The 23,506-nt window shown below is 44.0% G+C and overlaps 1 protein-coding gene across 1 annotated transcript in view; it reads right to left on the bottom strand.

Moving 5' to 3' along the window:
- HAAO (3-hydroxyanthranilate 3,4-dioxygenase) overlaps positions 1-23,506 on the bottom strand; it is a 94,945-nt gene that overhangs the window by 6,034 nt on the left and 65,405 nt on the right. The window contains exons 7-8 of the mRNA XM_077485676.1: positions 16,752-16,894; positions 5,272-5,340 (exon numbers count right to left, since the gene is read on the bottom strand). Of these exons, the coding sequence (XP_077341802.1) occupies positions 5,272-5,340; positions 16,752-16,894 (212 nt within the window). The remainder of the gene's footprint in view (positions 1-5,271; positions 5,341-16,751; positions 16,895-23,506) is intronic.

The raw sequence follows: 23,506 nt of genomic DNA, 5'->3' as shown, positions 1-23,506 counted from the left end.
TACAAAAAAAAAACACAACACAGGGTTAAAATATTTTATTGCACAGCTCCGGGGGTCTTCCGTCTTCGGGGGTCTTCTCGCCGGACTCCTCCGCTATCTTCTTGTAGCTCTTTTACTAGCGGAGGAGTCCGGCTTTCTTCCTCGCCGCCGGCCTCTTCTCCCGACTTCGGGGGTCTTGTCCCCCTCTTCGGTTCTTCTGCCGGGCCACCGCGCCTTCTTATAGCTCTTTTACAGGCGGTGGCCCGGTCTTCTGCTGCCGCCGCCGCCGCCGCCGCCGCCGCCGCCCGTTCTTCTTCTTCTTCTTCTTCTTCTTCTTCTCCTTCTTCTCCAGGAGATGTTGCCTCGACGATCTCCCTGGCCGGAATGCCAGGGACGCGCTGTGCTGCCACTTATATAGGGACAATGGGGCGGTGTCACATGGGTTGATGTCACATGGGTTGGTCACATGGGTTGATGTCACAGTCGCCATGTGACATCAACCCATGTGACATCAACCCATGTGACACCGCCCCATTGTCCCTATATAAGTGGCAGCACAGCGCGTCCCTGGCATTCCGGCCAGGGAGATCGTCGAGGCAACATCTCCTGGAGAAGAAGGAGAAGAAGAAGAAGAAGAAGAAGAAGAAGAAGAACGGGCGGCGGCGGCGGCGGCAGCAGAAGACCGGGCCACCGCCTGTAAAAGAGCTATAGGAAGGCGCGGTGGCCCGGCAGAAGAACCGAAGAGGGGGACAAGACCCCCGAAGTCGGGAGAAGAGGCCGGCGGCGAGGAAGAAAGCCGGGCTCCTCCGCTAGTAAAAGAGCTACAAGAAGATAGCGGAGGAGTCCGGCGAGAAGACCCCCGAAGACGGAAGACCCCCGGAGCTGTGCAATAAAATATTTTAACCCTGTGTTGTGTTTTTTTTTTGTACTTTTTTTCTCAGGTGAATGGGTAGGGGTACATTGTACCCCATACTCATTCACATAGGGTGGGGGGCCGGTATCCGGGGGCCCCCTTATTAAAGGGGGCTCCCGGATTCCGATAAGCCCCCCGCCCGCAGACCCCGACAACCAACGGCCAGGGTTGTCGGGAAGAGGCCCTTGTCCTCATCAACATGGGGACAAGGTGCTTTGGGGTGGGGGGGCCGCACGCCCCCCTCCCCCAAGGCACCCCCCCATGTTGAGGGCACGCGGCCTGGTACGGCTCAGGAGGGGGGGCGCCCGCTCGTCCCCACCCCCTTTCCTGGCCAGCCGGGTAGCGTGCTCGGATAAGGGTCTGGTGTGGATCTGGGGGGGAACCCCACGCCGTTTTTTCAGCGTAGGGGGTTCCCCTTGGAATCCATACCAGACCTAAGGGCCTGGTATGCTCTCGGAGGGGGAACCCACGTCAATTTTTTTTTCCGATTACATAAGGGGCGTGTTTTATGAGAAGTGGGAGGGGCCAAAATGGTGGGCGGGGTCATGATGGGCGGGGTCTGGCGCCCCCCCATCCAAAAACTTCACCAGCCGCCACTGCCCATAGGTATTCTATTGGATTGAGGTCAGGACTCAATCTGGTCAGTCAAAATCCTCCACCCCAAACTCACTTATTTATGTCTCTATGGACATTGTTTATGGAACTGTTCCCACAAAGTTGGAAGCATGAAATTGTCCAAAATGTCTTGGTATGCTGATGCCTTAAGAGATCCCTTCACTGAAACTAAGGGGCCAAACCCAACCCCTGAAAAACAACCCCATACCATAATCCCCCCTCCACCAAATGATTCAGGAAAGAGTCCTGATCTCAACCCTATAGAACACCTTTGGGATGCATTAGAGCAGAGGCTGTGAGGCAGGCCATCAGTGCCTGAGCTCACAAATGTGGATTAAGAAGAATGGTCAATTATTCCCATACAAGAAAAAGACAACTTCTCCTGCGCTCTGGTGTCTCGGTCTTCAAAGTGTGATACCGACAGTTTTAGAAGGCAGTGTCAAAAAGGTCTTGCAGCCCTCCTTAGAATATTGGGTATTCAAATACTGGAGAAAACAAAACAATTTTTATTTATTTATATACTCCTTTATTTATTTATTAAAATATTTATACTATCAATACAATCAGAGGTGACCCATTGACATCTGGAGAGACCATTAGCATAATTCCAACTAATAATAAATGGTGTTCCCTTTTTTTTTTTTGCAAATTAAAATTAAAATTAAATTGAAATTAGAACTATAATGAAATCAAATCATAATAAGGATGTTTTTTTTGTGTGGGTGGAGCTCCATGGTCCACATGCTTTTAGAGACCTCCATATATATATAATGTTAGCCTCCAGCGAGGAACCATTGCTTGTCTTGGCTCTGAAGAAAGGGGTTCTCCCCTGAAACGCATCAGTCGTTTATGTTGGGGTATTCGTCAATTCATCTGACATCAGATCTGGACGTGTTGATGTTCGGTGCGATGGATCCAATTGTATTGATTATGCCTTTTATCAATGCTCGTTTGTGAGTAGCCATTTTGCTATATGTTCTGTTTTTAATAAAGCTCTATTTATGGTAATGCACTAGGTCAGTGCTCCTCAATTATTCCCATAGATACACTCCTAAACCTTGTGGACAGTCTTCCAGAAGAGTTGAAGCTGTTATAGCTGCAAAGGGTGGGCCAACTTAATATTAAACCCTAAGACTAAGACTGGTATGGCACTAAAGTTCATGTGTCCCAATACTTTTGGTAATATACTGTTTCTCACTGTCAGAAACGGTTATTGATATTAGTTTGTCTTCTCTTGCCTCCCAACTGGTTCCTTATTGTGAATTTCTCTCCAGGTTAGCAAATCAGGTTCACATACAGTACATGGAACACTGTGTTTCTCTTTGACTACAGAAAAATGGAAGATTGGTGCCAACCTTCATGGAGATTTTCCATCATATTGGGTGTGACAACAAGCCTTTCTCACCAGAAGTGTTGCCTCCTAGGAAAGTCCTACAGTGCCAAATCCTCACCCCATTGCCACAAGTCAGAAGTCATCACTGGAATTGCTGCATCTCTTGCAAAAATGATATTGAACCTTTATGAGCACATTTAACCTGGGGGAACCCTTGGAAAATATGGGGTCTTGGGGAACCTCAACTCACTATACATTTGTGAAGGTCTTTAATGTAAAATGTGGGCTTGCTTTGGTGTTCAGCGTGTAAGCAGGTGCTTGTGGGGTGTCATTGAATGTATTTCTGCTGTTGTATTTATTGCACTGTTATACAGTTATACAGACAGTTACAAGTTGCCCCGGATATATAGAGGTTAACTGTGTCTAGACTCTTTCCCAGGCTTCCTGAGTCCTGCCCCCTGCTGTAAGCCACAGAAATACCAGGGGAGGGCTCAGAGCAAGCTCTCTCTTCCACATGTGATTTACAGAGGAAGATCTGCACCATGCAGTCCTACTGGAGCACATGGCCCCATCCTGTGTCCCCCTGCTGGGAACCTCCCTGGCCTGCATTAGTTAGGGCTGGCCACTGTTTCATTATGCTGTTTTACTGTGAATTGCTGAATATTGCTGAATATTCAGTAAAGCTGTTAACCAAAGCCAAAGTTATTCAAAGGGATGCATGGTGGTTAGTGGCATATCAGAAGAACAGGGCCTGTAAAAGGTTAACTTGACAGGAGAGTCAGCATTGGAGAGCAGTTGCTATGGGTGGCCATAAACTGGTAAAAAGTGTATAGCAGCTTGTCATAGAGCGTGGTACCTGGTGAAGGTGACAGGTCCTTCACCAAAGGGGGGGGGGCGATGATCTGGCTCCCTCCCTAGCAGTTGGTTCCCCAAAGTAACTGGGACTGATCCCACGTTACGGAGACCCAATAGACCTAGCCGCATGGTACGGGAAAGTGGAGGAGTTAAGTGCGAGTACGCATGAGAATTAGAATATGTTAGTTTACTCACAAAAGTAGTAAGAAACAAGCTCATCATAAGACAGCTTCAGGGCCCTGAGGAAGGTGACATGACCCCTGAAACGTATTAGCTTTCAACCGTGCCCTGTTTGTGTAGCACTGACCCCGGAAAGAGTTGCTGGTTTTTGTTAAGCTTACTGTTACCTCACCTGCTCACTGTGTCTGTCTTAGGGGTCCCGTTGTAGAGTGGATTAAAGAATATTAGCTCTGACACTTAGTCCTTGTTCTGGGTGTGTTAAGGGGAATTCAGGTACCTTTGTAGTTTTGCGGGTTAAAGGTATTTCCTTGATCCAGAGGGCAAACGATTCCCACAAGCTGGATCTAGCAATCACTGGATAGGCCTCTCTCACTGATCTAGGATACTCGAACAAAGTCTCTGCCACAGACTTGATAGACTTAGCGATCTTGTTATGCAATCCTCTGCCACAGGAAGGCACAATAAGCTTCTGGTTACAAAATTAAAGAGTTTCCCCACAGTACCTGATTCTTTCAGCCGACCCGGCGATACTATGTGGTAGACAACCCAGGATGCATCCTCCAACTGAGTCTTCAAGCTTCTCCATGAGGCACCAGCCTTATTGCTCGGTCCTCCTCAGAAAAGCCCTCCCCTAGATCCTCCAGTTACTTGGCTTTTCCCCACAGGCAAGACAGCACAGGACCATCTCTGGATCAGTAGGCCCCAGAGCCTCTGGGCCTACCTTTCAGTTGCGGAGCCTCAGGCCAGCCGGCCCGAGACATTGAATACGGCAGCACACACTTCAGACCAGGAGGGCCATGAGGTCGGGAAAAAACTCAGAAAAATGGCGTCTGTACCTTAAGTACCCTTACCCAGAACGCACAGCGGGTAGACCACTCCCACCACTCTGTTTCTGAGTAAAAGGGGTACCCAATACATGTACCTTGTTGCATTTCCAACACTTACCAGTGGTGACAGTGACACCCATGGTCAAGTGGAAATTAGCACAACCCAGCCAAACTGGTACAGAAGCCAGAACTTTAGCATAATTAGTCTGAACCAAACTGCAGCTTCAGACAAACATAAATTTACAAAAATACTAGCATCGGTATTAAAAATACCAGCGCTAGATTTGAATAAGCACCTGTGCCTTGTGGCTGGAGTTGTCTTTTGATGCGCTTGTTTCTTACTACTTTTGCAAGTATACTGAAATATTCTTATTCAACAACATTTAATGGTAGTAATGCACTAGGCATATTCTGCCTCCTGTGTGGCTCTACAGTTTTCTGAAGATTTCCCTATCTGAGGAGGACTTCATCAAGCAAAGCATTACGGTCGGTGATACCATTGGATGTGTGGCCAATTGAATGCTGGAGTGTTTTTCTTACATATCTCAACATGCTACAGTTAAACACACCAGTTGCCAAATCCATGTATCTGTGTCTGATGCATCATGTTTTTTTTCTCCAGATCCATACATCGCAGCCTGAAACACAAAACACAGGTTTATTGTAAAGCAGTTAATAAGAAAACATTATGGGTGGCATGGTGGAAGTGCTTAAATATTCTTGCCAGGTTATAACACAACATTTGTCTCCTTGTGTTGCTTATCTGTCCACCTCTTTGAGCCCCTTTGTGCATACAGTGCAGTAGACTCCAAGAGGCTGATGCTAAGTCAATTTATATTTCTACACTATATAATGTAGCACACCCCTCATAAGAGCTGCTGAGTTAGGATCCCCCCACTACTGCATGCCAGTCACTTAGCATTTCCTTCATTCACTCCAACACAGAAAAACTGTCTTTGGTTTGTTTTGTTGTTCTATTAGGGGATGATAACTGGTGATGAAGTAGGGGCATGGCTTTTTTTTCAGCAGTAACGTGGGGAATGCAGTTTCGGCACCTCCAGCTCTGAATGAATATGTAATCGCAAGGGGTGATGGGGTGTGCTGGACAGAGTCCATTAATGCGGGCTGCTGGCTGATCTATTGTTGCTGGAGGGGATCTATTTTTGTGTGGCCAGCTATTGTTGCTGGTGCTGGATCTATTGTTGCTTGGGCACCAATTGTTGCTGGAAGAGATCTACTGTTCAACAAGGGGGCTACTGGGAGATCTTTTGTTGCTTCTGGGTTGGTATTTCTATTGTACTACTTTTCTTGTTATCTTACTTTCAATAGATTTTTATTGAAATAACAATGAAATACATAACAACAACAGAATCGTGCTCATGTTAATAGCTTACAACAATGAGTTTCACTGAAAGCAAAGCATATGGTTTGCTAAAAAAAAAATATTTTCCCAGCCTCATAGAGATAACTAAAGTAGGCATATAAACTGGTACACAAAAAAAAAAAAAAAAAATATCTCGAGAGCCACCTGCAGGGGTGCATAACAACATGTGGGTTTATGGACCCATGATACTTTTAGTTAAACAGTAGTGGCAGGCCACCTGTATCCGACACCCCAAATGGGATCACACTGTGCCGGATACCTGAGGGTTCGAACCCATTCAAAATAAAAAATAAAAAAAAAAAGGAATATCATAGGCCTACAAATAACCTATCCACTGGATTAGGTAAAAAGAAAAAAAAACTCCCTTACCCAAGCCAGTGAAAAACAGCTTTAGTATCAGGTAATTGAAGGAATAATTGAGCGAAGTAAAGGCAATTGCCAGGAAAAAGTCATTAAACATATTTAGCATTGTAAAGTTGTACTCCTATAGAGTATAGTAACCCATCGTTGAACCTAAATAAGGTAGTAAAGAGAGCACTTGATAGAGAAAAATGGAAAAGAGGAAGAAAAGAAGAAGAATAGGGAGGAAAAGGAAAAATAGAGATAGGAAGGAACAGTTGAAATAGAAGATACTGTCGAACTGGACCGCTCTCATCTGGCTTCATGGACATAGCTCAGAAGTGTGAAGACATTTGGAGGTGTATCTGATCCACGGATCCCATGTCGCTGTGTGTTTATCTACCTTGTCAAGGAAGATGCTCACTATTTTTTCTTGAACCATAATCCATGATATTTTCTTTTTAACCAATCGCAAGGAAACAGTGGGCTGCTTCCAGGCCTTAGCAATGGTAAGTTTGGTACCGATGAGAATAAATCTAATGAGGTTTTGTGTTAATTTTGGGACACCCTGTAGAGAGAAATTTAGTAGGGCTATTTGAGGTGTTTTGTGGATAGGTAAGGTTGTGATCTTCCGGATAATATGGAACACCTTATTCCATAGATTTCTAATTTTGGGGCACTCCCACCAAATGTGTACCATAGAGCCAATATGACCACATTCACGAAAACAAAGGGGAGAAGCATTCGGGTATATTTTTGCTAGTCTCAGAGGAACCATGTACCACCTCATTAGAACCTTTAAGTTAGCTTCAATAAGAGTTGTATTGAGTAAGCCTTTAGATGCCGCACGAGATGCCAGGTGCCAATCACCTAAAGACCATTGCTGATGGAGATCATTTTCCCATTCCCGCATAAAAAGCGTTTTAGAATCTGTTTGGGCAAGCGCACGATAGATCACAGAAATCCCCCCTCTCTGCTCCATGGCCTGGCCACCCCAAAGTTCATATTCAGTGATTGAGAGAGGAGAGCCTGAAGACAATCCTAGAGATTTGAGGAAATGAGAGATTTGTTGGAATCTGAATCTTTCCGAAACTGGCATGTGCAGTTTCCTCAGACAATGACTTAGAGAAAAAGGACCCGAGGGGGAGACTAGGTGGCCAATCCTATAAATGCCCTTATCTAGCCACCAACGAAATGCCTTAATGTCCTGGCCCGGCGGAAACAGGGGGTTCCTGAATACGTGAGAGAGGGACTTCCAATTGGAGGTAATATGTGGATTTGCTTTCATGGAATCCCAAAGAGCGATTGAGTGTGAGAGTGTAGGTGCTAGTATGGCCGGTCTAGTCTTAGGTGCACACCAAAGGAGATAGTCAAGTGTAAAGTTGGGTACTGCCTGTCTTTCCATATTAACCCAATCCGGGTGAGCAGTTTTTAAGTATACTACAGATAGTTGGGAGAGTTGTGCCGCCTGATAATACCAGAGAACATTGGGGACCCCAAGACCCCCTTGATTTTTAATACGGAACATGGTTTCCTTTGATATTCTGTGGCTTTTGGATCCCCAAATAAATTTCATAATTCTGGACTGAAAGATACGGATACGGTCCTTAGGTACCGGGATAGGTAGAGACCGAAAAAGATACAGAATACGTGGGAGAAGTGTCATTTTAACTGAATTCACCCTGCCTAACCAAGATAATTTAAGAGAATCCCAAAAGACGAGATCTTCCTCCAATTTGCGAAAAGTCGAGGGAAAGTTAGCATTGTATAATTTGTCAATAGAAGCCGTTAGGTGTATTCCTAAATAAGGGAGGGATGAGTCTGACCATGCGAACTTGAAGCTAGATTTTAGATGTGAGACAAGTGACAATGGCAGGTTAACGTTAAGCGCAGAGGATTTAGCATAATTGACCTTAAGGCCTGAGATTTCGCCAAAATCATTGAGAAGTCTTCAGAGGACTGGGAGCGATGTGGTTGGAGAAGTAATAAAAAGCAGAACGTCATCCGCAAACAAGGCACATTTATGAGTTTGTGGGCCACACCGTACACCTGTAATGTCTGGGTTCGCTCTAATCGCTACTGCCAAAGTCTCAATGATCATGGCAAAGAGCAGGGGCGATAAGGGACACCCCTGTCTCGTGCCCCTGAGAATCGGGAAGGGGCTGGAATAGTAACCCTGCATCTTAATTTGGGCTTCTGGGTTTGAGTAGAGGGCATGAATAATGTTCATGAATGACTGACCGAATCCCCATCTCTCCAGTGTAGGAAACAGGAAAGACCAGGAAACCGAGTCAAACGCTTTCATAAGATCGAGAGAAAGGAGACAACCCTGTTGGGGGGGTCCCCCATCCCACTTAGAACCCAGGAGCGAAATTATGTCCACTGCCCTCCTAATCTGATCCGGGCCTTGTCTTCCCGGGATAAAGCCCACTTGGTCAGCATGAATATAAAGACTGATGAAGTTAGAGAGTCGATTAGCTAAGAGTTTCGTTAGGATTTTAAGATCGTTATTGATCAAGGATATCGGTCTATAATTAGATACACAACTGGGATCTTTTCCCGGTTTAGGGATGACCGTAACGAAAGCTGAGTTCAAGGCTTTATCCAGGGAAGAGCCAGACCGGAGGTGATTAAAGAAGCGTGCTAAGTAAGGGGCCAGAGTATGAGAAAAGTGTTTGTAGTAATGGACGGAGAATCCATCCGGCCCAGGAGCCGAGTTAGTCTTAAGATTTTTGATGACCCCTTCTATTTCCTCAGCCGAAATCGGCGCATCCATTTTATCCCTATGGTGACCTTTTAAATTAGGAATTTGTATCGATTGTAGAAATGAGTGGACACCATCAGGAGATGAGCAGGCTACCTTGTTTCCGTAGAGAGAAAGATAAAAGTTGTGGAAAGCGTTCATTATTTTACGGGGATTCTGAGAGAGAGAACCGTCCTTCAATCTTATCTTGGGAAGAGAAAACAGTCTGGTTTTGGGGGTAAGTCGTTTAGCAAGTAGTGTGCCTAATCTTTTACTGCGATGATAGAAGCGTCCTTCTTCCCATCTGAGATCTTTTTCTGCTACAGCTGTTAGTGCTAGGTTTAGATTGGTGCGGGTAGCATTAAGTTGGTCAGCAGTGAGTTTAGAGGGATGAGCTTTGTTTAATTTGCTTAAGGAGGAGAATTCCCTCTCAAGCCTGTCTATGTCTGCCTTGCGAGCCTTGCGAAGTCTAGAGAAGATTTGAATGAAGGTACCCCTGATGGTGGCCTTATGAGCCGCCCAGAGCAAAGAAGGTGAGATGTCGTCCACGTCATTGAGGTGGAAATAATCCTGTATGTGTTTCTCTATCTCCGTCACATGAACCGGGTTACTAAGTATGGAAGCATTCAGGCGCCAATGAAATCCAGGCGCCCTGGATAGAGAGAAGAACCGAGGAGTGAACCGACAAAGCAGAGTCCTTAATAACTGCCTTTTGAACCAGCGGAATATGTTGTTGGAGGACAAAAAAGTGATCGATTCTAGCAAAGGTTTGGTGAGGGCTAGAATAATGAGTGTAATCCCGAGCTCTAGGATTAAGTTCCCTCCATATGTCAACTAGACCATAATGAAACAGTAGTCTAGCAACTTTCAGACTCTGCTTGGTCGGGCGAACCCTGCTCTTTCCTGGGGGACGTGTTTTGTCAACCCCACAGTCGAACGCAAGGTTAGAGTCCCCACCATATATGACAAAACCTTCTGTTATTGGAGCTAGGGTACTGAACATGGATTGAAAAAACTGCGCTTGTCCTTTATTCGGTGCATAGTAGGAAATAAGAGAATAAATTTGTTCATCTATGAGAACCTTAACAAGTAGGAATCTGCCCTCAGGGTCTCTAAAGTTGGAGACCACAGAAAACTGAACCCTACCTGAAAAGAAAATACCCACCCCTTTCGTTTTGTTGTCAGCGTTGGCTAAGAAAAATTTGGGAAATTTGGCATGAATGAAAGATGGTTGGTACGATTTAGGGAAGTGTGTTTCTTGAAGGAATAAGATATCAATTTTTTGGCTGTGGAATTGTTGAAAAAACTTTTTATGTTTGACCGGGGAATTAAGGCCTTGAACGTTATGAGAAGCTAAGCGTAAGGAAGGGCCGTCACTATGGGGATTAGCCATGGAGCAGAGAGTTACCGAAGGCAGGAAAGCCCTGCAAGCCTACCTTCGCGCTAAATGCCAGATGCGAGTTCCAGAAAATCTATGATATCCACCAAGCGTCATTTCGTGCGTCACAGGAGAGAGGGTCCACTTCTAGAGCTGCATAAAGGGAAGAAGAGAAGGGGTAAAGAGAGAGAATATAGGAAAAAGAGATAAAAATAAAAGAAAAACAACGGACCCGAGGCGGAGGAGAGGACAGAATCTCCCCGCCTAAGGCCACCAACCACATAGTCCCCCCGAAGGAGGAAGTGCCCATCCTAGGTAAGTACACTCCACTAGGGAATTCCTCACCCAGGATAGAATGAGCGCGCAGGAGGTTCGCCCCAACCCCCACAACACCAAGGAATAAGCATGCATTAATTAGAAAAAAAACTGAACACCAATGTCCAACATTAGAAAGACTAAAGACCAAATAATGAAAACTAAAGGCCGGAGATAAAGCCTGAACTGAGGCATAATAATGCCCAATGGACAAAACACACACAAAAAAAAAAAAAACGAAAAAAAGGGGGATTTTTCAAAAAGTTTTCAACTGGCCCTGAGGCCAATGGTCAGAGAGGACTCTGTCCTAAGAACCGTGTTACAAAAATAGGAACCCGAGAAAGGAGAGTCTCAAGTTCATGGAGGAAGTCCATCCTTCGCTTTCTTGTGCTTGGGGGAAATCCAGAGGGGGGTGAGCGGACTAGATGGTGGCGGACGCTTGGACATCCCAGAAGAGGAGGTCTGCATGGGTGAAGGAGGATCCGTGGGAAGAAGGCCGAGCTTACGTAGTAAATGTTCCCCTTCTTGCAGTGAAGAGAAGCGATAAGGTTTGCCATTAAAGTCAAATTTCAGACCAAACGGGAACAGCCACCAGTATTTAATATTCTTCTGCGTCAAGACCGTTAGCAATGGCTTGAGGGAACGCCGCTTTTGAATGGTGAAGGGTGAGACGTCCGCGTAAATTTGTATTTGATGACCCATTAAAAGAATTTGGGGTGTGGACCGTGCCCTCTTCATTACCTCTTCCTTAACGCTAAAGTAGTGAGGCTTGACCACAATATCGCGCGGGAGACCATCCTTACGAGGGGGACCCAGGGCTCTATGTGCACGGTCCAATTCCAATCTGTGTGATCTTATGTCAGGTATAAGGGTCTTGATAAGTGAATGCACTGCTTCATGTACATCAGTAACAGACTCAGGCAGTCCTCTGACGCGAAAGTTCAGTCTGCGCGACCTATTTTCCAAATCATCAATTTTGGCGTACGCTCCTTCAAGTTGCTCATGTAATTCCTGAAATCGATCAGTATTCTGGTTCACGCGATCAACTGTGGCATCCAATTTGAGTTCAATATTTTCAATTCGGTTCCCCAGCATATGAAGATCAGCTTTGATGTCAGAAGTGATTACAGATGCAGTCTGTGCTAGCCCCCTATCAAGCATTTCAGCAAATTTAGAAAAGAGCACTGACATGTCTTGTGCCTGAGGAGACTGGGATGGCTGAGGTATGAGCATGGCTGCCTCCTTATAAGCCAGTGTATTCTGAATCCTGCCTGTGTGTTCCCCTCCAGGGGAAAGCCCCTGAATTTCCTCCAATGTCTGATTTAGTAGGGAGACAGTGGTAGCAGGGGACAAAGGCCCTCCCTGGGATATGTGTGAGAGACCCCCTCCGCATACCTCCTCATGTAGCCTGTCACGCCAGGGAGATGAGCCTGAGGAGCCTGTGTGAGCCTCGTGAGGCGGCCGCTCCGCCGCCATCTTGGATTTTTCGGCCGCTCGCGGGAATCCCTCAAAACGGGAGCTTAGTCCTCTCCTGGCGGTCCCCCCGCTCATTAAAATGTGCCCCCGAGTCAGCGGGCACCTCCGCTAACCACTTGGTCCCGATCCGCTGCGGTGTTCGGCCGCTAAGTGCGCGGGCTGGCTGGGGCGATGCGGAGCCCTGTGTTTAAGCGTCCATCACAGGCCGCGCATGCGCACTCCCTTTTCTTGTTATCTTTAACAAATGCCATACTAATGACTTAGCCCTACAAAATGATACTTGACCCTGTATTTAAAAGGGGCACTACTGGGAGGTGGGTAGAGTGTGGAACCAAGGAAACAGGGGGGGGGGGGGTATCAGAGAGCTGTCAGGTTGAGTCATCTAGCCCTGGCATCTAGTAACCCTGACCCAATTCAATGACTCTAACCCAGAGCCAGCTATATTTTTCCAACACCGCCACTACTAGTAGCACACACAAGATGTAGCTACATTTACCTCCCTCTAAAATCAGCCACTGGCTGTCCCCACTGGCTGGAAAAATGTACAAAAAGATGGCTCCTGCACCTAAGGCGTTCCATAACAAAAACAGGAAGGGGGGAATGGAACAAACTTGGACAGGGCTTTATACAAATAAATTAGGTGTATCAAAAATATACAATGTACAGAATTGTTGCTATATTTTACCTAAACTGCCACTATTAGTAGCACACACTAGAGGGTGATACATAATAAGTACATTTTATTTTACTTTTATATCTGCCTGGAGATCAACTTTAACTGGCGTCCATCCAAAACTGGTCCTAACGTGTGTCTATAAAATTGCAGAGGAGACATAAATCTTGACACTATTTTCAGAGCCAGGACTGATAAAAATGGTCTGGGTAAAATTTGGCAGAGCTGTAGAAATGAATAAAATAAATACTTATTATGTTCTGTATATGATGGCAGTAAAGGCTACATTTTACTGCATCTCTGCAGTCCACCCACACAGTCTGTGTATACCATGGAAGAAAACATTTTCTGTGTGTAAATCCAGGGCTCAGAAGCTAAAGTTCATTTATTCCTTGACATCAAAAGCACTCAATGAGCAGCCATTGTACAGACTTCACCAACAAGTTCTATGAAGAGTATCCTTGTAATTGTTTTCTTCTTTGTCCTCCAGTCATTGTTAATCATTATTTTATGACAGCCACCTAAATTTGCCTTGACTCTTCGCCCAAAGTCTGAAATAACTTCACTCCCAGGAAAGCATCAATGCATTTGAATTTACATACCGCATCCTTTGGGTAACATTATTTCATAATATTAGCAGGATGTAATTGTTGAAACATTAGTCTTCAATTAAATGTTAATTTGTCATTAGCAAAACAGATCAGTAGGATGGTTTATAATTTCAGCTGCTCAGATCTTTGGGACTCCATCAATGAGGACAACTCTCTGGAGTTTGCTTCTTCATCTCTATTGAATATCTTAATGGGCTTGAGAACAACAAAGTAGCCCTCCTGCAGTTTCTTTTATAATTTTGGTTAATGTAATAATGCTGTGATAGAACTCACCAATACATTTGCTACTGGTTTTCCAAAGAGCTAATAGCAATCCCTGGCCCACAGGGGTCTTCCCAAAACTGAGGCATCACTTTTGCCTATACAGCCTTTAAACAAGAAGTTGTGGTGTAGTCACATTTACTATACACTTGCTTATTCTTCCATATGTTGTTCATTGCATTACACATATAGAACTTTAAAGAGGATCTTTACTCTAGAAAGAAAAAATGAAAAGTCAGCAGCTACAAATACCGTAGCTCCTGACTTTTACTAAAAGCATACTTACCGGCCCAGGGATCCAGCACTGTCCTCAATCGGGTTTTCCACTGGTCTTCAGGTCCCAGTTGCCAACATGCTTACTGTGGAAAACCAAAAATTACTCTTTGTGACTTGACAGCTGGCTTCCCACTGCAGATGCTCGAGATGCCTTTCCACTTTGTAAATGGTCTTGAAGCCTCCTGTGACCTATGACATGCCCCAGAAAAGAGGGGGGGGGCAAACTTCATGGGTGATCTGAGTGGAAGTGGAAGCTGATACCTGTCAAAACCAGGTACCCACCCCCCAAAATAATAATGTGGCAACTGTGGTAGAGGAAGAGGGGAGGAGGACATAAAGCAGACCTTTCCCTTTTGAGTGAAGACCTTCTGGAGGCCAATTGTATGCCAGTGAATGTTTACAGGTAAATCATTGGGGCCTTTAGAGCAGCAAATAAAGTCTCCTAAGCAAAAAATCAATAGGAGGCTGAGGTTTTTTTTGGCAGAAAAGAACTGCAAAATCCATTTGCCAAAATACCTTTTCCCAGGATCCTAGAGATTTTTTGGTGTTCTAACTATATAATATGGTACATGCACCACACAGTGAACATCTTGACTTGGGATACTAATACTAGGGACAATGTAAATCGTGTGACCATGTGTCATGCATCATCGATGGCTGTCCAATGGGTGAATATGATCACTGAGAGACCTAGAAAAAGTGGCAGTGGAGATGCATTGGTGGTGAAAGAAGCACTGACAAGATCCATATACCCTTCACTGGAGGAGAGCCAATACGTGTTTCACACTGAGAGCTCTCCCCCACCAACAAAGGTTTAGCTCTACTTTAGCCTTACAAAACAGATCCTGATCTTTACAGCAGACACCCCCAGTTCATCTAATCTGCACTTCATTATATCCCCAAGTAGGTGATACAACGTCCTGGTCATATTTCTAGCCACCACCCTAGAACCCTCCACACCTTCCTATTGGCTACCAAATGTGACACGTGGTCTTGCCAGGCAATAGGTTAGAGTGGTACTGCAGTTAGCATTATAGTCCACCTATGATTTCAAAATAGTTCAAAAGATATCCAAAGACTTGCCCTTGTAAGAGATAGGAGCAGTGATATAGCCATTGAGATTGCTGATGTAACAGAAAAAGAAAAAACTCTGGAGTTTTTCTTTTTAGGTCTGACCACCTATGGAGTGACATGCAGCTCTAACCATACCTGCTAATTGGATGACAGCTCTTTGAGTATATCAAGGCTTATGATATACATATGGCTGGTGAGTTTGAACCCTTAGGGGGGTGTGACGCACACGGTGTGGGTCTTGGTGTATGGTGCATGCTTATATATTAAAGGGGTTGTAAAGGTAAATGTTTTTTCACCTTAATGCATTCTATGCATTAAGGTGAAAAAACATCTGACAGTGTCTGCGCCCCCAGCCCCCGTTTTACTTACCTCACCCCTCGAAAGTCCCGAGCTCGTCCCCCGACGTCCTTTCCACCGTTCAGCCTGGCCGCTAATTGGCTGGAGTGGATGGATGGAAAGCAGCGCAGCCATTGGCTCGCGCTGCTGTCAATCACATCCACTGACGCGGAGCGCCGGGGGGCGGGGCCGTGTGATACAGCGAATGGCTATAGCCGCCGGCTGTATCACGGGAGCGTGGCTGCAGATGCTTCTCACCATGCGAGGGAGCTCGCATGAACGTGAGAAGCATCTGCGGAAGGAAGCCGAGACAGCCGCCGAGGGACCCCAGAAGAGCAGGTTCAGGGCCACTCTGTGCAAAACGAGCTGCACAGTGGAGATAAGTATGACATGTTTGTTATTTTAAATAAAAAAAAAAAATTCACTTTACAATCCCTTTAATCACTAGGACCACTGCTTTCTGGGCATTTTACTCACCAAGTGTCACTCATCTGTTCCTCATATGATCAAAACATATGAATGCCGGTCATGATAAGAACTGCCAGGAGCGCTGCTATAGTATTGGATGCTGCACTAATTTGTGCTTCTGGACTGGATACTATTAGTTGATTAATAGTAAGTCTGTTATGTTTCTGCTTCCTTTAATGTGATTGTAAACGATCACCTTTTAAAACAACCCACTCAGTTTGAAATAGAAATGAAAGGCAAAACATTTACATATAGATTTAAAAAAAATTATATATAAATACCTTTTTTTTTCCTTTTTTATAAGTGATCACATTCCTTCTGTTCTCCGCTGCATAAGAGCTGAGGGGAGGAGAAGTAGCAGCACACTGAGATTCCCAGTAAAGTGCAGGGGGGGGGGGCGTGTCAGGACAAGTCTGATCATTGGAGAGGAGCGCAGCTAGGGAACTGACCACTGTGTGCTCTCATGACCTAGTTTGGTCAGTTTGAAATAGGAAAGCAGAGCGACTGGCAGGAACATCAGGGATTTCACATAAATGAAGCAATACAAAGAGAACAAGGTACTTTCTCATACAAGTACATGGTACAGCAGGCACATATCAGGAATATGAAGTGTTGGGGTTACAAACACTTTAACAGATCAAGCTGTCTAGTAATAGTGGTAGTTAGATGGTTAAGACAGAGGGGTTGATATACTAAAGGCAATTAGGTACCATACCTCTGTTTCATGATCACTTGCAAATAACTGTAAGTGTTTTTTCTGAATGATTTCTGAACGATGTTTATCTAGCCAACTTTGGAATGAAAATGGTTCCATGACTTTTACAGTGCTAAGAGGGAAAGGGAGTTGTGGTGTCCAATCTGTAAAAAAAAAGAGAGATAATTAAATTACACAAATAAAACATCAGCTGATTTGAAGTTTGTCTTCATTTGTAGTTTACCCAAATCCAGAAAACAAAAATGCCTTAATAAATGAACCAAACCAAGATGGGGAGTGACCCATGTCTGGGAGAATTGTTTGGCTTAGAATGCTGTTATATTGTGCTATTTGAAGGGCTTTGTATGTTGATATTTTTTTAAGTTTTTTTTTTGGTCGGATGAGCTGAGGATTGGCTGCGAGGCTACTGGTCCTGCATTTTAGGTGAAGATGTTGAGTGAAAACTACAGATGGAACACCACTTTGGGGGTGGTTTGCACAGCATCGTAAAGGTCTACCAGAGCAAGGAACAAAGCATTACAGCTTATTCTTCTGCTCTTAAACTTAATGAGAATTTAACCCTTGTAAGGTGCGGAGGCCCAACTGCTAGGGTCATTTTTTTTTTGCTTCACAGACTGGGGCTTTAAATAAAAGTGGAAAAAATGGATGTTGCAGAGAACAGGAAAACAAGCAAATAGAAGAGCTGCTGGCCAGGGGAAGAAGTACAAAGGACTAAAGACTTCCTATGTGTATAGAGGTCTGGGTGTTGGATGTGATGCCCTTGAAAGTGAAAATATGACGGTGGTAAAAGTAAGTAGTAAATTGCTAAAAAGGGGAACATGGACATTTAATGATAGTTTGTCGAAGTCTAAAGAAGAATGGGCCTTTTAAGGTTCTCAATAATACACTTGGGTTTTTGGTCCATTTAAGTTTATTACACATAAAACACAATATGTGGTGGGAAAAAAAGTCCCTGGCCCTTTCTAAAGAAGCAGCTGCTGAAAAGTGCATATATGTGAACGTGTACCGTAGGAAACCATGTTATAAATGGACTGTCGTGTGTTTCTGAAAACTGGACTAAAAAAACATAGGTGTGAATCTAGCCTTGTTGTGGGATTAGTAACACTTTAAGAACCCCCCGCCCCCAATACGATTTTTATTGCTGTCTATGTTTACATTAGATAGATTCACCCTCTTAAGTTGTCCTGTTGATCATTGTTACAGTTATATAAGTGAAGGGAAATTCTAATTATTGGGTTGTCACCAGAACAGCAATAACATGTTTTGCCTTTATATATAATTGTATGTTATTTGATTATTTTTTTTTGTTAAATATTGTCTTATTATTAATGCAGCTTTATTAGTTTTTCATTGCATTGATTCACTTAAAAACATTATATTTCTAAGTATTGTATATTTGTATTGTAAAGCGCTGCGTAAATTGCTGGCGCTATATAAATCCTGAATAATAATGAGTGTGGCCCCAGGCTCTACAATAGCTCATAAAGCCTTCCTTATATAATTTTGCAACTGGACACTTTAAAAATGTTTTCAGGCATCATTATCATGTATAGAATATTTTACATTGTAGTAATATTATTTTTATGTTTTACTATGTTATTATGTTTTGGGATTAGGTTGGTGTGACCCTCCCTACATCTAATGTGGCCCCTTGCAGAAATATTTTTCTCACTACAACCCTCTGACTAATTTGGTTTTGACATGTGTGATTTAACTGCATAGTCTTCAGAGATTACATTGTTCACGGATTATAAATTACAAATCTAAACAGGTTGCCACTGGCAGCTCCAAAAAATGTTTTTTTGGCTGGAGTTCTCTTTAAAATATGACTGATGTAGGATTCCTCCTCATATAGCGGAGATGAGATTTAACACCAGAATGCCCATTATTTCACCAGAAATAAAATAATTCAGTAGTTACATCTCAGGCCTATTGCTTATTCTGCCCAATCTGTATTTCTGTGATTTACTGACCTAATAACATCTTATATTGTAAAAAAAATAATAAATGCCTCTGTCAGTGCATTGCGTCTGCAGCTAATGCATATTACACGGCCTGATCTGTATTTCAGCGTGGTACTGGAAGTTAGACAAGTCTCGCAACGCTTCTCCCAAACTTCTTCAGTGTTTGAAATTCACAAGGGGACACAATAATTGAAGTTTCATCATTTCCAGAAGACATTAAGGGACATTCGCTGATGCAAATGAGTTCTAAGTTAACAAAATTACTAAAATGATTTCTGGAAAGTGACATTTACAAACTGTGAGACTCGGGAGACTTGGGTTTGATCAGTGATTCCTATTTAGTAAAAGAATGTAAAAGAAGCAGCAATTTTAATGGATGCCAGCTTACATTTTAAAGTAGACCTATAATCCAGAAGTGAATAATCAATCATTAAAGAACTACTCCAAAAAAAATAAATGTAATTACTGTTTTCTAGGATCTTGGCGGGAAAGTATCATCTAACAACAGTTTGACCGGGGAAAGTATTTTATTGTTGTCACTAGCCTGAGATTTCCATATATTCCTAAGCCCTTGTACACACGGTCGGAGATTCCGACAACCAAATCCGTCGGATTTTGTCCGAAACTGTTGTATACACACGGTCGGACGAAGTTGTCGGAAAATCCGATCGTTCAGAACGCGATGACGCTATTTCGTTACGACGGGACTACGTTCAGGCTAGTAGCCAATAGCTTTGATGTAGGAATTTGATCTGAGCATGCGTGGCACTTTGTCCGATCAGAATTCTCTACACATGATCGGAGTATGTCTGATCAGAGCATTTTGTCAGAAAATATTTCCGGCAAGTTGGAAAATTCGGTCCCATGCATACCACACATAGTCGGAATATCCGATAAAATGCTCCGATCAGACACATACCATCGGAATCTCCGATCGTGTGTACAAGGGGAGGCCACTCGAAAAACAATTGTATGGCTTGTCATTTAGTGGGTTCTGCATTGGAATATTAGGAAAACTCCTGGTGGTGGCAATCTGTTTGGAGCCACAGTTCCAAACCACTGAAAAAAAACCTGGGTAGCAATGGATGGAGGGGATATCTAACTCTGCCCAACTGTGATCATTTATAGAAGCCTGAGGAGCATGTCCCAGTACCCATGAAGGAGGAGCGCAAAGAGTATGCTTTTTTGATGGAAAATGGGCTATTAAAGAGGAAGTAAACCTCCCTGTAATGTTTGTACATATAGGTAAGCCTATAATAAGGTACCTATAGGTACTGTAAATATCTCCTAAACTTGCACCGTTTAGGAGATATTTACTATATACTGCGCCAAAGAAGGAACGGCTGCCTGTGCCATTTCTTCAGAAACCTGTGCCGTGACCGGCAGCTCCCGCTCCATGGACCTGGAAGGAAGACGGGTGAAAATTGATGCGGCCTCAAGTGGGGACGACGAGGGCTTCGTTGGCAGGTAAGTTTCACATAATGAGGAAAAGATGATCCGCACTCTGGTGATTGCTCTAAAAAAATGTAGTATTTATTAACAAGCCACAGTGACCAAACGCAAATAAGAAAGGTTGACGCGTTTCAGCCTATAAAGGCCTTAGTCATAACCACCAATGCATACTAGCACATTATGCCTTTACTTTGCAGGTAAGGAAAAAGCGAAAAAAAAAAAAAAGAAGACTTTAATTCCGCTTTAACATCATCTTTGTTACTAATGAATATTTCTCTGCCACCAATAAATGATATTCATACAGACATGAAATTAGCTGAGTTTGCAGATTATGCATACATTACTATTGTTATTATACAGGATTTATATAGCGCCAAGCATTTGCACAGCAGTTTACAATATAAAGGGGGACAGTACAATTACAGCATTGTTTAATACAGAAGGAATAGGATGGCCCTGCTCATGGAGCTTATAATCTACAACATGGGTCTCCTACTTTCTAAACAAAGGGCCTGTTTATTGTCCTTCAGACTTTGGGGCCAGATGAAGTGGAAATTTTATGGGTATCTTTGGGAGAAAATATCACCACATTTGGTATTATGGGGAGAAATAGTGCCCCATCATTGGCATCAGTGGGAAAAATGATGTCCCATTGTTGATGTCAGTTGGGAGAATAGCATCTGGAAGGAATAATGCACCAGGGGCCAGATAAAAGCAAGCAGAGAACCGCATCTGGCCCCTGTGTCGCAGTTTGAAGACCACTGATCTAAAGGGAGGGGAGGGGTACAAAGAGAAATAGGTGCAGGGGATGATCTGATGGAGGCGACTCAAGTACAGCTTTTCAGGTGGAGGTGATATAGGCTTCTTTGAATAAATTTGTTTTTAGGGATCGCCTAAAGGTGGACTGGGTAGGGACTAAACGGACATATTGGGGTAGGGAGTTCCAGAGGATGGGAGAGGTTCTGGAAACGTCCTGGAGGCAAACATGGGAGGAGGTAACAAGGGAGCTAGAGAGCAAAATGTCTTGAGTGAAGCTGAGAGGATGATTTGGGTGATATCTGCAGATGAGATGAGTAATGTAGTTGGGAGCCATGTTGTGGATGGCTTTGTATGTCGTGGTTGGTATTTTGAATTTATACATTGGGGTATGGGATACCAGTGAAGGGATTGGCAGAGAGGGACAGCAGTCAGGGATTGGTTAGTAAGGTGTATAGGTCTAGCAGCAGCATTTATAATAGACTGAAGGGGGATAGCCTGTGTAAAGGTAGACCTGTAATGAGAGAATTGCAGTACAGTACTCAAGGTGGGATATAACCAAGGAGTGAATACGTTCCTTTGTAGTGTCATTGATCAGGAAGGTGTGAATTCTGAAAATGTTAAGCAGCTTGAGGTGCAAGATTTAGCCAGTGATTGGATGTGGGGCCTAAAGGAGAGGTCAGAGTCTAGGATTACACCCAGCACCCTGGCATGTGCAGAGGGACCAATGGATGTGCTGTTGATCTCAATGGTAAATTCACGTAGGGGGGAAGATCGGGGAGGAGGAACTATTAAAAGCTCATATTTAGAATGAATGAGTTTGAGGAACTGATGTGACATCCCTACTGATATGTCCCTCAGTAGATTTGTGATACATGAGATCGAGGGGCTGAGCTGGGGAGTGGAGAAATAGATAAAGTGTTGTCAGTGTAGAGGTGGTATTGGAAGCCATGAGAGGTTATCTACTGGCCCAGGGAAGAGGTGTAGAGAGGCACCCCAACATAAAGACAAAGAGGAGCAAAGGAGATGGCGTTGTATGTGACATTAAAAGAGTGCTGAGATAGGTAAGAGGGAAACTAGGAAAGAGTAGAGTCAGGGAAGCCAAGGGAGTGGAGTTTGAGGAGAAGGGGGTTGTTAACTGTGTCAAAAGCAGGGGAAAGATCTAAGAGTATGAGAATAGAGTAATGGACGATGTGAGTTTTTTAGTAGGGCAGTTCAGTGGAATGGTGTGGGTGGAAGCCAAACTGAAGGGGATCAAGAAGGTTGTTGTCAGTAAGGTAGCAACCTATATGGTTGTGGACAATGCATTAAAGAACTTTAGAGGCAAACAGGAGTGGGGAGATGGGTCTTAAGTTAAACAGGTTGGGTCCAGTGACTTTTTTTTTAAGTATGGGGGTAATCAGTGCATGTTAGCTGGAGAGGGAAAGGAGCCAGGGAAGAGGGAGAGGTTAAAGATGTGGGTAAAAGAGTTTAGGATAGAACAGGAAGGTGGCCATAGTAATTGTGAGGTGACGGGGTCCAGGGGGAAGGTGGTGAGGTGGGCCTCAGAATGGAATTTGGCAACTTCCTCAGTGGTAACAGGGTCAAATGAGGAAAGTATTGAGTGTGATGTTGGGCCTGGTATGTTGGTTGGAGGAGAATGCTGGACCCTGGAGATCTCATCACAAATTGTATCTATCTTGTTTTTGAAATGACTGGCAATCTTCTGTACCATAAGTAAGTTGGTGGGTGATGATAGTGAGGGGTGAAGTAAGGAATTAAAGTTAGAAAAGAGTTGACTAGGATTGAATGAGGGGGTTTTGATGAGAATGCAATAATAGGTTTATTTAGCAATGTGGAGGCATGAGTTGTATTTGAGAAGCGCAGATTTGTGGAGGATGAAGTCTTGTAGGGATTGATAGAGGATTGTGAGAGGAGCAAGTATATAAGGGGGGTGGTTGTAAGCTGTTGTAGATGGCGGTGGTCAGGTCTGGGCATTATAGGGGTGTGATTTTCTCATAAAGGCAGTCAATAGCAGAATGAAGAAGGGAAAGTTTGAGGTGGAGAAGGTTTCTACTGTTTGCTGATTGGAGGCATGGGAGTTTGGAGACCAGGAGAGTTTAAAACTGATAAGGTTGTTATCAGAGAGAGTAAAAGGGAATGATAGAGGTGTTGCTGGGATTGCAGAGGTGGGAGAATACAAAGTCAAGGGTATTGTTATTGGAGTGAATGGTGGTTTGTTAGGTTAAAAGAGGAGGTTAGGTTCAGTAGTTAAGAAGTGGCTGAGGTGTAAACATTGACTGGAATGTTAAAGTCACCGAGGATGATGCCAGGTACTTCAGAGGAAAAAAAAGGTTAGCCAAGCAGGGAAGTCATCGAGAAAGCGAGACATTGGGTCAGGAGGTATGTAGATGACAAATAGAATGCACTATTAAAAAAAGAGCAGAGGGACAGAAAAGGAGCTGTAGGAAAAACCTGAAAGGTGTTTTGTGGGAAAAGGAGAAGTTCAACTCCACCTCCGTTTGTTCCACTGATTCTGGGTGATTCCAGAAGAGGCCACCATGGGAGAGGTCAACTGGAAAGGCAGAACTGGATTCCTGGAGC

Source organism: Lithobates pipiens, unplaced genomic scaffold, assembly GCF_037356315.1.
Source record: "Lithobates pipiens isolate NorthernLeopardFrog02 unplaced genomic scaffold, aLitPip1_a1.2 Scaffold_18, whole genome shotgun sequence".
In the NCBI taxonomy this organism is placed as follows: domain Eukaryota; kingdom Metazoa; phylum Chordata; class Amphibia; order Anura; family Ranidae; genus Lithobates; species Lithobates pipiens.
Note: the sequence above shows the minus strand (reverse complement) of the source record. Positions and strands in the feature narration are given on the sequence as shown.